This window comes from Heterocephalus glaber, unplaced genomic scaffold, assembly GCF_053883595.1.
Source record: "Heterocephalus glaber isolate CG9 unplaced genomic scaffold, H.glaber_assembly_v1.0 deba00001428, whole genome shotgun sequence".
Taxonomy (NCBI): Eukaryota; Metazoa; Chordata; class Mammalia; order Rodentia; family Bathyergidae; genus Heterocephalus; species Heterocephalus glaber.
This window is the reverse complement of record NW_028258293.1, coordinates 29,684,077-29,699,907: the sequence shown is the minus strand read 5'-3', so window position 1 is coordinate 29,699,907 and position 15,831 is coordinate 29,684,077. Positions and strand designations below refer to the sequence as shown.

At 46.6% G+C, this 15,831-nt stretch overlaps 1 protein-coding gene across 3 annotated transcripts in view; it reads right to left on the bottom strand.

Moving 5' to 3' along the window:
* Slco2b1 (solute carrier organic anion transporter family member 2B1) overlaps nucleotides 1–15,831 on the bottom strand; it is a 185,505-nt gene that overhangs the window by 7,676 nt on the left and 161,998 nt on the right. For all 3 annotated transcript variants that reach the window (XM_087211940.1, XM_087211937.1, XM_087211938.1), the window contains exons 8-9: nucleotides 6,557–6,659; nucleotides 2,638–2,995 (exon numbers count right to left, since the gene is read on the bottom strand). In XM_087211940.1, the coding sequence (XP_087068066.1) occupies nucleotides 2,638–2,995; nucleotides 6,557–6,659 (461 nt within the window). The remainder of the gene's footprint in view (nucleotides 1–2,637; nucleotides 2,996–6,556; nucleotides 6,660–15,831) is intronic.

Here is a 15,831-nt window from a genome sequence, read left to right as displayed (position 1 = left end):
CCCCAGTGGCTCTTGTGTAGGGAACTCAAGGAAAATTCCTCCTGGAGTTCGGTGTCAGATGAAGAGGGCTTTCTTTCCAGGAGTTGGGTTGCTCCCTCGTCTCAGAACAGTCCAGAGGATTCAGCCAGGGGACCTGATCAGCCGTGGGATCTCCCACCTTCTCCTGCCTCCCTCTGGGCCTTGGTTTCTGTTGGCTAGGCTGGGGCTCCTTCTCCCCGTTGCTCTCCTGCAGTCTCATGGCCTCTCTGCCCTACCTACTGTCCTGCTCACCGTGTTCAATGTCACCTTCCTCCCTCCAGGGGGCTGCTCTCAAATCCCAGGGTGCCCCTACTCCCTTGGCCAGGGCAAGGAGGGTGGACAGGGGCAGGAGGTCAGAGAGAGGCCGAGCCGGAGGGGCAGATCACCCTGAGAGGGGGCTGGAAGGTGGTCCCTGGGACACAGGCTGAGACTTGGCTTCATGCTAGGTGGGAGCACAGCACACCTGCCAGGAGACAGAGGCCCAGAGAGGCTGGTGCAGGGTCACAGGTGCCAGTGGCCACATCGTATAGGAGGGGCCAGTAGGGGAAGCTGGGAGACTCCCCTCTTGGTTTGGAGATGGGCACACAGCAGAGGCATGGGCTGCTGGAGAGCCTGGCAAGCTTGGTATACACTCAGTTCTGTGCGCAGGAGGGGTGGCAGGGGCTAGGGAGGCTGGGAGAGGGACAGTGCTGAGATGGCTTGGAAAGCTTGGTGGAGGGGCAGAGGGGCACATGGCAGAGGCGAGCTCCTCGCTGCCTAGGGCAGGGGTCCCGTCTCCCTCTCTGAGTGGGGACAAAGATCATCAAGATCATCACCAGCACAGCCTTCCCCTTCTCCCTGCCAGACAGTGCTCCTGGGTCTGATTCAGTCCTGGGGAGTCTTCCATGGGAAGGGGCACAGGCTGGCACTGCCTGAGCTGTGGGCCCATCAGGAGTCTGTACCAGGTGAACCTGCCAGAAGAGAGGCACTTCCCAGAACCTTCTGCCAGCAGCTGGAAGACCAAGCATATGAGAGAGCTGGTGAGGGGCTCTTCCTTAGTTCTTCCTCTCTCCTTGACCACATGGAGCTGGCTGCTTCTGTGCGGAGAGTGCTAGCCCAGGCCCTGGTGGGAGACTTCACCTCCCTGAGCCTCACTATGCTCATCTGTAAAATGGGCACAGGGGACTCAGGGCTGGGGATTTGGCTCAATGGTTTCGCTGCCTGCTGTGCAAGTGCAAGGACCCGAGTTCGATCCCCAGTACCAAAACAAAATAATGGGCACAGGGGACTCAATAAGATGTAATAGGGGAAGTGCTAGGCCTGGGGTTGGGTTCATGGGAGACCTTCCATTTTCTGTCTGTCTGTGTCACTAGCTTTACAGAAATATGAGGATCTTCTTGACCTATTCAACTAGTCCCCCAAAAGCTTCTTCAATGAATCAGAACCGAGAGTCTGGTGAGTGAATTGCAAGAATGAAAACAAAGGTGAGCTGTCAAAGCTGAGGAGTGACAGGGAGGCGATGTTGGGCAGGACGAGTGGGCTGACTTTTCCCACTTACTTGAAAAAATGGAGGTAAAATATCCATTTACTTTTTACTCAAAAATCATTGAAAGGACCTGGGTCTCTCCTCGGGCTAGGGACTTCCCAAGGGCATAGCTGCAGGGCTGCAGAAAAGCCCACTCCAGGCAGCCAAGTTGCTTCCTTGTTCTGGAAAAGGAGAGGGGCCAGGGAAAGGAGGAGAAATGAGGCAGGGTAGAGGAGGTCCCGGGGCGAGACCTGGGGGGACCTGGGTCCTGAGCCAGGCCTGCAGCCATGCAGAAGGAGCCCCGGGTGAGGAAACTGGCTCGTGGGTGGAGAGGAAGCCGGGGAATTCTAGCTGCATGTTAGGCTGACCTAAGCCTGGAGTCATTTCCAGGAAAAATGAGATCATTCTGGCGTAGGGGCAGGGATGGAACTTCCAAAAACTTCTCCAAGATGCTCCCAAGGGGAGGGGGTGTGTTTGTTGAGTGAGGGCAAGTAGAAAGCCTCAGGGAATCTTTCTCTATGGCATTACCTCAGAGACAAGGATCAAGAATTCTGGAACAACAGACTTTTAGTTCTCAGTCTAAGAGCCAAGAATCTCAGAATACTCCAGTCTACCCCTTCTCTTGCCCAACTCTCCTCTGCAGCCTGTGTGATAGGAGCCACACAGGCCCTGCTCACCCTCTCTCCTGCCCCAGCTCCCCAGAGATAAAGCTTGTTCTCTCTTCCAGGCAGACCTAACCTCTGCCTGGGAGCAAAGGCTTTGTCTGCCTGAGCTGGGTCCCGTCTCCTACAATGTGGGCTCTGTCTTACTTCAGCTGAGCACACAGGGCTAGGCTATTCTGGAGATGCCGTTCACAGGTGGCCTTTCTCTACCATGGCCTCCAGCCCTACACAGACCTGAGCTTTCCTACCCTTGAAGTTCCATCTGTGCCCCTTCTAGTAGTGCCTGTTGCTGTTACTGGAGCCTTCCAGAGAGAATGTCTGCTGCTTAGGAGTAAGCCAGAAGAGGGTGACACAGGGGAGCTGGGGATGTGGCAGGGGTGCCCACTGACCTGGCCTCTGTCCAGGGCCACTGCCCACTCTGCCCATCCACCCTGCCACCCCCCCCCGACTCACCCAGGCTGTGGAGTGATGCCTGCAATCTGGTGGGTTGAGCAGCCAAGGAAGAAGAGAGGCAGGCTGACCACCAGAGCAAGCAATGACCCCAGCAAGCAAAGGGCTCCACAGTGCATGGGGCCCAAGTGGAGGCGCTTGACGAGGACGCTCCCCACCACGATGCCCACAATGGCCGTGGGGATGGCGAGGCCTCCAATGAGCATGTTGGCGAAGGAGGCTGTGACGGAGAACTGGCGCTCCAGGAACTTAGGCAGGAAGGTGGCCATGCCTGCCGCCGTGGATGACATGCACACCTGAGACAGGACCACCAGAAGGAAGATGGGATGGCGCAGGGTCCGCAGCAGCACCCTGGGGAAGACTGTTGGACAAGTAGAGAGGAAGTCAGAGGTCAGAGTGGGCAGGCCAGCCATAGCCTGTGTCTGCCCATCCTGCCCTGTTCTGTTCAAGCTGTTCTCTTCTTTCCATTCTTTCCATCCTACCCATCCCATTCCATCCCATTTAATTCTACTGCATCCAATTCTATCCTGTTCCATTTGACTCCTTTCCATTAAATTCTATTCCAGTTTTGAATTAGATTGCATTTTATTAAATGTGTTCATTTCTATTCAGTTCTGTTCACTTCCATATGGTTCTAGTCTATGACATCCCTTTTGATTTTATTTCATTCATTCCATCCTGTCTCATTTCATTCTTTTATTTCTACTTATCACATCCCTCTTTCCCCCCTAGGTCTTTTTCACACTGTCCTGCTATAAGTCTTTCTAAGCCAACACAGGCCTGATACCTCCTTTCTGTGTCCCCAACCCACTCCTGCATTCCTACCCTGATTTCTCCATCCGTAGTTTTTTTTTTTTCCCCAGAGCAATGTACCTAACAGAGTACACATTTCAAACATTTAACTGTTTCATTGTTACCCCACCTATTTTAATTTTAGAGCAGGGGTTACTTGTTTATTTATTTTTTGTCTGTGTTAATTGCTGAATCTTCAGAGTCTGGAGCATTGTAAGCACTCAATAGATATTTGTAGAATAAAGGAATGAATGAATGGATATATAGATTAATACACAATCAAATGTCTACATGTCTGGGGCAGAATCTAAATTTTGTCTGTCCTTAGAGCATGACTGAGCCAGGTGGTTGTCTAGACCCCTGGTCTTGGCCAGCCCAGGAGCTGTCTTCTTAGGAGCCAGGAAATAAAGAAAAATAGTCTAGGTGGGGCGGGAGGGGACTGAGGCTATGGAATTCCCCCTTCTTTGTGTCCCAAGCCTGCCTCCTGGCCCTAGTCCCTTGCCACATATGCATCCAGTCAGAATTTGGAATTGAGTGTTGTGGCCCTGGCCCTCACTCCATGTAGCTGGTGCAGTTTCTGGCTCCCCTGATTCCTCATATAAACCAGGGGATTTTAATCTAGCTCGGCCCAAGTAGACTAGATGCCTTCACTACAAATGGGGCCCAGAGAGGGGCAGGGACATGCTCAAGTTCATCCAGAGAGCCCAGGGCTAGCCCAGGAGTTCCCTGGGTCTGCTGACTCAGTCTGTCTCTCAGCCCTCTCCATCTGCCTCCCCTTCCATCCCTGTCTGCTCTGGCAGCCTGACTTCAGAGGGCTCCCTCCTGCTGAACGAATCACTGCAGTGTACTGTGTGCCCCTCCTCCACCTCTCCTCGGCATCCATGGCCTTCTCCAGGACAGATGGAAAATTCCTGGAGGGCAGGGCTCTGCAATTTGTTTAGATGGTGCTACCTGAAGGGTAATTCCAGGGCCTACCTCCAGCTCACAGGCAAATCTTCCCATACGGCTTTCCTCAGCCCAGCAAGATGTCGCCTCATCAGGCAAGCCAGGGCCTCCTGCAACTCAGAGACTGTATCTTTCTCATCAGTCTGCTCAGAGGCCAGGTATCTGGCTCAAATAGGGTAGGTCCTCCCTCAGTTTTGGACCGTGTGATCAGGAGCCTCTGCTTCTCCCATGGCTCCAGGAGGTCAAAACCAGGCCTTGTCATCAGACTGGGCCCTCTGGAGCTCAGCAGAAGACTAGAGGCCTGATGTCCAACCAGCCACAGGATGTGTTGTCAGTCCTGCCTTGCTTGGTCTCCTGTAGGAATCTATAAAAGCTGAAACTATCAGTGATCTAGAACATCTACTCTAGTATTCAATTTCAGCAACCTCTCTCTGGGCTGGAGCCAAAGCAGTGATTAATAAGTTCTCCCTGGTGCAGTGTGCTGAAGTTTTCAACAGCTGGGGGTGACCTAAGTTAGTGGGTCTAGCCCCCACCTTCAGGCCTGGCCCCACGGAGTCCAGGGCTTGCATTGCTGGTGATGCTGGAGAATGGGGAACTAGATTACTAATACTACAATATCAAGTTTTAAAAACCTCTTCCAAGAACTGGGCCCAATTCCTTCCCTGTTGCAAAAGACCTCAATGAGAGATTAAACACTGTCCCAAACCACAGAAAGCTCTATTTACTATACCAGGGTGTAGTCAGGATAAGAATAGTAGGGTAGGAATGATCAGGCAAATAAATGAACCTTATATAAGTATGATGGCTTAGACAGTATTCAGGAACATTCCATACATTATCCTATTTGATTTTCATAATAGATCTTGAGAGTGGCAGAACAAGGATTCTTAATCCAATCTTTCAGATGAGGAAGCTCAGGTTAGAAAAATAAAGTAACTCTACAGGATGGTACAACAGTCAATGTGGGGCAGGCCTCAATGCTAGGTCTTTTGACGTATCATTTAGTGCTCTTCAGAAGGCTGACAATCAATACATGTTCATGGAATTGGGATCTGGTCACAATAGGGACTCTAGTTACTGACTGAGTTCATATTCTCAGGATCAGAGCTACAAGAATCTTCTACTATTCCGTCTACTTTTCACTGTACTGGGGAAACTGAGGCCTAGAGGGGGGCAAGGACCCAGAATAAAAACTCAGAGCTCCTTTCATCCATGCCACAGCCTGTTACCCAGAGCCTCTGTTTTCAGGGTCAGTGATGGATAGAAGGAGAAGAGCACAGGCCATGACCTTTAGGAACTTACCACTTGGGGGAAAGGCTGGACAAGTACATGGCACAGATCAGAGCTGATATAGAATCTGGGAGGGAAGACATCAGGAGGATGGAGGGAAGCAGGTCTGTTAGATAGGAGAGCCAGGTATGGTGAAAGGAAGAGGGCCTCTTGTCCTTGATCTACAGGGACATTGTGGTTTAAATATGAAGTGTTCCCCAAAGACTCCTATATGGAGAACTTGATCCCCAATGCTGTGATGTTCAGAGGTAGGGCCTATCATGAGGATGCTAACATTATCGATGGTTGCCATTGATGGGTTCATAGCTGAATGGGCTATTAAGGGGTGGGGACTAGTTGAAGGAAGTAGGTCACTGGGGCCATGCAATAGATAGATAGATAGATAGATAGATAGATATAGATATATACATATCTCTCTCTCTATATATATATCTCTTATCCCTGACCTCTCTATCTCTATCTCGCACTCTCTCTTGCCCCCCTCTTCCCTCTCTCCTTCCTAACTACCATGAGGTAAGCAGCTTTCCACCACCACACCCTTCTGCTGTAATATTTCTGCCTTGCCACACAAGTCTAAAGCAATCAGACTGGGCAACCATGGACTGAAACCTCTGAAACCATGAGCCAGAATAACTTTTTTCTCCTTTAAGATTTTTCCTCAGGTATTTGCTCACAGCAACAAAAAGCTGACCAACACAAGGGGCAAGGAAGAATTTGACAGATGACAATGAAAAAGATGCTTCAGACAGAGAGGACTGCATGAGCAGAGACTTGCAGGAATGTATGGTGCTCATGAGGGGCTTATAATCAAGACAGGCAGGAAAGGACTTGATCCTGTATAGCCTCAATGGTGCCTCTGGCCTGCCTTCTTCAACCCTGGCTCAAGCTCACTTACCTTTTATGAACTGGATCACAGTCAGGTCTGGTGCCATCTGCGCTGGGCTATCTTGCTTCTTTGAGGACTCCCCAGGGCTCTGTTCAGAGGGGGAGTCCTCACCCTGGGGAGACATACAACCCAGGGCAATCAGCTGAATACCAGAGAGCCTACTCAGAGTTGGCTGTGGGCTGGGCAAGGGAGCACTGGGAGTGGGGAGGGAGGGTATGACTTCTGTCACAAGAGCAGTGATGGGGCCAGCAAGTGTTCCACTGGTTCTTGGCCCTAAAGGTACTTAACAGGGTATTTTGGAAGAGGGAATGAAATTCCTGTGGTTAGTCACCAACATTACCATTCAAATGACCACCATAGCCACCATTATCATTATTATTACTATTACCTTAAATATCATCCCCCATTTGCATCACAAATATCCTGAATAAGTGATCAATTTATTCATGATGGATAAAGGTATCATTATGGTACCTGTATGATATAATGATTATCATTGTCTCAATTTGGTTACCACCACCAGCATTGTCATTATAGTTATCACTGTCACCTGAACCTTCAAAATCAAGGTCATGTCACTGTCTCTAGCATCACCATTATCTCTACTTGTGTCTTCACTAATATCAATGTCACCAACCTCATCTCCATCACCACTGCCACCATCATCACCAATGTCACCAGGAATACCCTCAACCCATAATCCTATCACTACTATCCTCCCAGTCACCAATGATATCTCCATTCCCTCCATCATTATCAATGTCACTATTACTGCCACCATCTGTCACCTATCCCATTACTCCCATCATTAATGTCATTGTCACCATCGACAACATCTTTACCACTCTTACCACCACCATCAACATCACCAACATGATGGCTCCTGCACCTCTATCTTTAGCTATTATGTTGCTCATGACAGTCATCACCTGAAGCAGGAACCTCCAGGGAATGAGCTGTGCCTACCCAGAGGTGGGGTGCCATGGCCCTCCAGGCCCATGCCATTCTTCACTGTCTGCTAGGACAGGAAGGAGTTTGGGAGAGGGTAAGAAACAACAGCCCCTCTCCTCCTCTAGGAAAAGTCAGGCCACACCCAGAGGATGTGTTCATCCCTGAGCACACAGTGTGAGGACACCTGTGGACAGTGGAGTGCATTCCTCCACCCGGGTAAGGATAGCCTCCTCACACTTCCTGAGGGAGCATCTGGGGAAGAGAAGGCTTGCACATGTGGACAGAACCAACATTTTCTAGGTGTCAAAAAGAAGGCAGGAAATAATAAAAAGTATCAAAGACCTAGATATTAAAAGAGAGACACAAAATCTTCTGGAAGATAAAATAGGTAAAATTCTTGAAGACACGGGCATAGGCAAAGACTTTCTGAATAGAATCCCATTTGCACAAGAAATAGCATCAAAATCAACAAATGGGATCATATCACATTAAAAAGCTTCTGCACAGCAAAGGCAACAAACAATAGAGTGAAAAGGCAACCTACAGAATGGGAAAAATTTTTGCTAGCTGTCCTCGGAGGATTAATATCTACAGTATATAAAGATGTAAAAAAAATGAACTAAAAGAAGTAGATACTTTCCTAAAAAGACTCAATTAAAAAAAAGGACAGTTGAAATGAATAGACACTTCTCAGAAGAAGTTCAAATGGCCAATAAGTACATGAAAAAATGTTCAGCACTTTGGGGTATTAGAAAAATGCAAGTCAAAACAACACTGAGATTCTACTTTTATCTAGAAAGAATGGCTATCATCATGAATTAAAAAAACAGAAAATGTTCATGAAATTGCAGGGAAAAATGAACCCTTCTACATTTTTGTTAGGAATATAAAGTGATATAACCATGTAGAAATCAGTACGGAGAGTTCTTAAAAAACTAAAAGTGGAAGTTTTATTCAACCTAGCTATATCTATTCTAGATATCTTCCTGAAAGAGTTAAAGACATCATATTACAGTGATGCATGTATATTACTGTTTATAACAGCATAGGTCACAATAGCTAAGCCTTGGAAACATCCTATATGACTGTCAACAGATGAATGAACAAAGAAAATGTGGTGTATATACACAGTGGAGTACTATTCAGCCATAAATAAGGATAAATCTGAGTCATATGTAGGAAAATGGATGCACCTTGGAACCATAATGTTAAAGGAAAAGATCAGACACAGAAAGTTAAACATCAAATGGTATTTCTCTTACATGAGAAAGCCAAAGCATAAATAATTGTAAGAGCAAAATAACAGACCGATGATAGGAAACAGGGAGGTGGACCTTTTACAGATGGGAAGGGTATTTAGAGATGGAGGAAGAGGGGAGAGAGGAGAGGGATGATAAATAAAAAGGACTAAGGTGTGATATGTGTATATACCAACTTCTCACAATAAATGTGTGGATCACCTATCTCAAACATGTACTAATGAAGAAGAGAGTGATTAATGCCTACTAGCAAGAGAAAGAAGCAGAGGCACTAGGCACTTGCCCCATGTACTTAATATATTGTTCAAATGGCTAATGTATAAGTCATCCTTTTTTTCACATTACAAAAAGGAGACACGGAGAGAAGTAACTTACTTCAATTCCTACAACTGCTAAGTGGCACAGCTAGGATTGAACCCAGATGGCTGGAGCCCAGAGCCGAGTACTCGGCTGGTTCACCCTGGAGGAAGGCAGTAACCAGGATGGCAAGTGCCCAGGCCATGCTACCAGCCTTTCTCTAACACAAAACCCTAGGAAGTAGGAGCTGTTAAGTGCACATTTTTTGGATGAGGAAGTTAGATTTGGAGAAGTTGTTAGTGATACAGGGTCACATGAATATGAGTGATGGAGTGGGGTCTGATTTCATTACTGTGTGTGTGTGTGTGTGTGTGTGTGTGTGTGTGTATTTTCCAGTGCTAGGGATCAGACCCAGGGCTCTACTCTTGGGCTATATCCGTAGCCCTACTTCTATTATTTTTCTCCATGCAACCTGAGGTCAGAATTAGAAGCAACAAATTCTGTGTGAGAAGACATAACCCAGTGTAAAGAGCTGTTTAGAAGAGGCTGCCTTGGGAGGAAGTCACTTCCCCACAGCTAAAAGAGTGGTTCAGAATGCTGGACACCATCCATTGGTCTGGAGCCTCCCTGGGCTTCCCTGGTTCTGCCTTTTCTCTGCCTATGTTGTTTCTTTGAGGTCCCCATAGTCCTTCCTGTCAGGGTCTGACAGCTTTTTCTCCTCTCATTTCTTTCAGGAGCCTCGTGAGGCAAATGCCAGGTTTCCTCACATTTCAGAATCTCCTTGGCCTCCTCCATGGGGATCCCTGTTCCAGATCTTCTGCTCTATCCCTGTGTTGGCCTGAACCTGGCCTATCCCAGCAGCACAGTTCATTCAAATATTCATTCTTGTGTGTTTCCCTCCCTTGGGCTTTCCCTTTCTCTTCTCTTCTTTCATTGTGGCAGGGAGCATGCTTTGGCTTCAGGGGAGGTTTGTGATGGGGCAGAAAGTGTTAATTCTTTGAAAGTCTTTCTTTCCTAGGTTCTATTTCCAAATCTTGAGTCCACCGAGAGGATTCTCCTGGGTGTTTCAGGAGGAGTGAAGAAAGAGGATGAGGGAAAGAGAATGTTATCCTCTTTACAACTAAAAATTGGAAAGGAGGAGAGGCCAGGCACTGAATACCCTATGGGTTCCATGAGCAATGGAGAGCCATGTACTCTCTGAGACAAGGTACAAGGAAGCAGATCACTTCTACAGAGCAGGCTACAGACCAACCCAAGGAGGCAGGGCTCCTGTGTTCCCAGCTACACCAAGACATCTCTGCCCCAAGTATGTTAAGGGACACCACCTGGCCAGGATGACAGGTGGGCATCACCATGGAGGCATCACCAGGGAGGGCTGTTGATGATGAATTCTGGGGGCTAAGGCCACCCTGGTACATGGGCACTAGGTAAGACCTCAGGGCATTTGCTTCAGCTTGGTGAGAAAGGCAGAAGCTGAGTTCCCGGATGATTTGACAGCATGGGTATTCAGAGTAGAAATTAAATAGATTTTGTAGAAAACAAAGAAATTCTTTTATATACATTTAAGTCCGAGTCAAACCTTACTCCATATCTAACTTCCCTGCTGGACCCTGAGCTCTGCAAGAGGAGGAATTACACTTATTGTATCTTGTTCTCTGTTGACACCTGGATGCCCAGCTCAGGGCCTAGGGCAAAATCATAGCTATCTGATAAATATCTTTTAAAAGAAGGAAGGCAACAGATGACTCTAAACAGGGATGGCTGTGGTCAGTGCCAAGCTCTTGGAAGAAAAATAAGGGCAGGAAGAGGAGATGCTACCACGTTGAAGGGGGCTCTTGGACTGAGTGCTTAGAGATAGGCAATGTTCAACAGAGCGCCCCAGGGAGCTGGCAGAATGGAGATTCCAGCCATTTCAGGGCCCAAGTATGTGGGCTCTGGCTCCACACATGCATAAGCCTGTTAGGGAGGAGTCATATGTTTCCTCACTCTCAAGCAAACAAGTTCTGAGATAGACAACTTCTCAAAAATCACACATCTAGAAAATGGCAGACCTAAGATCTGAGCTCAAGCTTGTCCCAGTAGAAAACTCATTCTTTATCTACTAAGCCCTGTGGAGCAACAGCCCTGGTGCTGAACAGACAGAGTTAAGAGGTACCTTAGGGCCGGGGATTTAGCTCAGTGGTTCCACTGCCTGCCTCGAAAGCTCAAGGTCCTGAGTTCAATCCCCAGAAACCAAAAAAAGCAAAAAAAAAAAAAAAGAAGAAGAAGAAGGTGGTACCTTAGATTCGAAGGTGCCTGAAATCTCACCATTTGTCTTTGGGCAAGGCAGATGGGTCTGTTATTTATTGATACTGCAGGGCCACACTACCTAGTGCAGCAGCCATGTGTAACCAAACATGGCTAGTACCAACTGACACACGTTGCAAGTGTAAAACGTACCTTGCATTCTGAAGACTTAAGTCTAAGAAATGGAAAATATTTCCCTATTAATTTTTTATATTTATTCTATGCCAAAATTAGAATATTTCAGATACAGTGAGTTAAATGAAATATATAATTAAAACGAATTTCTTTTACTTTTACCTGTGCCTACTAGAAAATTTAGAATTGCTTATGTGGCTCACATACTATTTCTTGGGCCATGCTGCCTTAAAAAGAGAATTAGTGAGTCTCCTTGTTCCTTTCTCAGTCCCAGCCACAGAACAGAGGTTGGGGAGGGACATCACAGTGGGGAGGGATGGCTGAGGGAGAGGGTGCTAGCACTGGAGTGCTGTACCAGAAGAAACGCAGGGAGGCCAGAGGCAGACTGATAGCTTCCCAACATTTCTTATCAGGGAGCTGCTAGAGAGCTAGCCCTTGAGCAACAAGCAGAATCTCGTGAGTTCCTTGTTCCCAGGTAAACATAAACACAGCTGCAATGTTATTTGCTCCCACTTGTGCATCCCTAGAAGGTTGACACTTCCCTTTTGCACCCAGCACGTCATTTAATTTTCACAACCGTCTGTCTGGTGCAGGCACTGTTACTGCATTTATGTCATAGACACGGAAACTAAGGGCCCAAGGTGGAAATGCCCCCAGGGAGTTATTGACAGGGCAGGATCTCAAGCCCAGGTTCTCTGTTTTAAACTGTGAAAGAGAGCAAGGGATATGGAGACAGGAGGGAAGGGACAGACTGCAGGAACTGGGGGTTGGGAAAAGTATGCCGGGAGGAGTGAGGCTGGGTTTTTCAGGAGACAGGAAGGGAGAGGTGATTTGAAGCACAGGCATGGTATGAGTAGATGCATGGTGCTGGGAAGCAGTTGGTCACTGGGGGCTGGCAGTGGGGACAACAGCCTGACTATCGCAAGTGTTTTGTTTGTCAGGGTAGTAACTGGGGCAAAAGATGGGCTGGAGCCAGAACTTGGAGGTTTAGGACCAGACTAAGGGAATGGAGCTTTATTCTGCGGTCTCAGGAGAATTAACTGTCCCTAGCTCCTGTTCCCTGTGTTCTCAGTAGGTTTCCTGCTCTTATCCCGCAACTGTTTTGAGGACTGCTGACTAATAGCAGCTTCCAGAAACAGGAAACATTGTGTTTTCTGTTCAGAGCAGGGCTTGGAATATCCTGACCCATCTGGACTGCGGTTTGCCCAGGTCAGCAGCCCTGGGCTGGGGGCTGCTAGAACTTCCCCTCTTGGGACTGTGCTGACTGCTGCAAGACTACGCACAAGGCCTGACTGGCTTCTGGGCCTCACTGGCTTCTGGGCCTCCAGGGATCCTAGAACTGTCCTCAGGGGAGCTGAGTTCTTGAAGGGCACTGTCCTGGGGCTGGGTTCCCAATCCCATAGAGCCGGGGTGGATTCTGGTGGGTAACAAAGAACTTTTGGCTTCTATCTTATATTGCCATGGGAAACAGCCACAAGGATAGGGTCATCTGTGAGGAGAGTTTTAGCAGAGCATCTGGAGCTCTGAGCTTCTATGAGGAATGAATCACACTTTCAGCTTTCTTTCAATGAGATCATAAAATTGGCTATTCCTCTTTCCTCCATGGCTATCAGAAAGCTCAGACCAAATAAGTGGGGCTTAACTATGCCTATCAAATTAATTTTTACAGTCCACGTATTCTACTAGTCTTTTGCTCTTATTTATATTTTTCCTGCTCCTTAGTCTTCATTGATTTAACACAGGTCCTGCAATGGATTTTCCTGAGAGTGAATCTCAGCTCCACCATTTACTAGCAATGTGACCTGGTTGCTTAATTTCTTTGTAACTGTAATAGCCGAATCTGCTGTATATAGGTGGGTTAGGAAGGTTATATGAGATAATCCATACAAAGGTCTTAGACAAGTGATGGCACAGAGATGGTAATAAATGTTAACCTAATTCCTACTATTTTGCTAGTACTATCCTGAGTTTGGCGTAAGTGGCCTCAAACTGTTTCTGGAGTATAGTGGAAGAAAGACCTGGAAAAACAAACAAGAACCACAATGACGTATCACTTCAGTCTAATTAGAACAGCTATTACAGAAGAAGATGAAAGACAACAAGTGCTAGAGAGAATTCAGAAGAAAGGAAAGTGTCTTAGTTGCTTTCTTGTTGCTGAGACACAGTACTTGACCCCCAGAGCTTAAAGGAGGAAAGGTTTATTTTGCTTCACAGTTTGTAGAGGTTTAAGTCCATAGTCAGCTTGCTCCAAGCCAGAGCAGCATAGCAGAGGAGAAACAGTGCATAGTGGAGCAGCAGGAGGAAGAGAGAGAGATCAAGAGAGGAAAGAGGGAGATAGATCTTTCCAGGCTATGCCACGCCAGTGACCCACCTCCTCTGACTAGGCTTCACTCCCCAACTCACATTTAGCTTTAAACTCATCAGTGAAGTAATCCATTGGTAAGTATCATGCCTGCGTGGATCCAACTGATATAGGAGGTAGGGTGTGGCAAAGCTGGCTGGAGAAGTAAGTGGGACCTGTCAATTACAAGATCCCAGGATGGTGCCAAATAATTCCCAGGACCCTGTATGTGAAACTTCTCGTGGGCTCCCATGAGATGTGGATGGCATAAAAGAGATGAAGCACCATAAAGAGCCCACTATGGTGACTCCTCATGTTAGCCCACTCTGCATAGACGCAGAGTGCTCTTTTATTTTTGCTTTTATCCTTTCCTCTCTTTGTTTGGCCCAAGTTCACTCTACAGAGCTAGTCTTCCCTTATCCTTTCACCCTTTACTTTTCTAATAAACCTTTGGCACTGTTTTTGGTTTGTCTCATCCAATTCTTTGTTTGAGGAGAGAAGGACCTGGAATACTTTTGATTGGCAAGCCATTTCTAAAGGAACTCACTGACAACACAGTCAGCTCCCCAAACCACCTATGAGTGCATGAGGCTTTGGAGGAGGGAAACACATCCATTTATAAAGCATAGCAGAAACCCTTTGCACAGTGTTCATAGGAATGTAAAAAGAAGGAAAATCTGTCATTTGTGACAACATAAACCTGGAGCACATTATTATGTGAAATAATCCAGGCACAGAAAAGCAAATACCACATGATCACATTTATATGTGAAGTCTAAGAAGGTGGAAATCAGAGAAGCAGAGAGTAGAACAGTGGGTCCCAGGGGGTGGGGAGAGAGGATGGAGGAGTTGTTGATCAAAGGACACAAAATTTCATGTAGTCAGAAGGAATAAATTCAAGGGGTCTATTGTATATCATGGTGAATATAGTACTAACAAGATATTGTTTGCTTGAAAATTGCAAAGAGAGTAGATTTTAAGTGTTTTCAATTTAAATGATATTTAAATTATAAGTATGTGAAGTAATGCATACTTTAAATAGCTTAATTTAGCCATTCCACAATACATGTGTATACCAAAACTACACTCGTTACATCATAAACATGCTCAATTTTTATTTGTCAAAAATGAATTTGAGGGCCAGGGATTTAGCTCAGTGGTTTTGCCACTAGCTGTGCAAGCTCAAGGACCTGAGTTCAATCTCCGGTACCAAAAAACAAACAAACAAACAAAACAACATCAACAACAAAAAAGAATTTGAAAAAAAATTAAAAACAAAAAATTTTAAAAAGAAAGAGAAGCATTTAAGAAGAATATTAGGGGGAAACCCAGTTTTTCTTTTTTTTTCTTCTCTTAAGAGCTGGCCTGATCAAAGAAAGGGGCTAAAAATAAGTGCCTCTGTTTACTGAGCCTATATATGGGACACTGAACCATCTACCTCCATATTTTGCCTTACTGCATTCTTAAAAATACTCCAAGATGTAGATGTCATGGTTATACCAATGTTACAGGTTTCAGTTACTAAGTAGCAGAGCTGGGCCATTACGGTTCAGGTACTATGTATCTACTCCCTCCCTGCTGCCACTGCAGCATGACTCAAACACTGAGAAAACTTGAGTGTGCCTCGTTGACCAGATCAGCTACCTCTCATATGTCATTTGTTTTTTTGGTACCAGGGATCAAACTCGGGACCTTGCACTTGTGAGGCAGGTGGCAGAACCACTGAGCTAAATCCCTGGCCCTCACGTGTCTTTTTTAGCTTCAGTGTTTTTCTCTGTTACATGGAGGTATTAGACTAGATTAGCTGATTTTAAGTAACAGAATCCTTTCCCCAATTGCAGTCTTATTCTAAAGACTGAGACAGGGCTAGAGTTGTAGCCCAGTGGTAAAACTGTGTAAGGTCTGAAACTAACACAGGAAAAACAAAAGACTGAAAGACTGGCATACAAGAACACCTAAAGGTACAGCTACTCCGATTGGAGTGTGTGTGTGTGTGTGTGTGTGTAGGGGGGAAT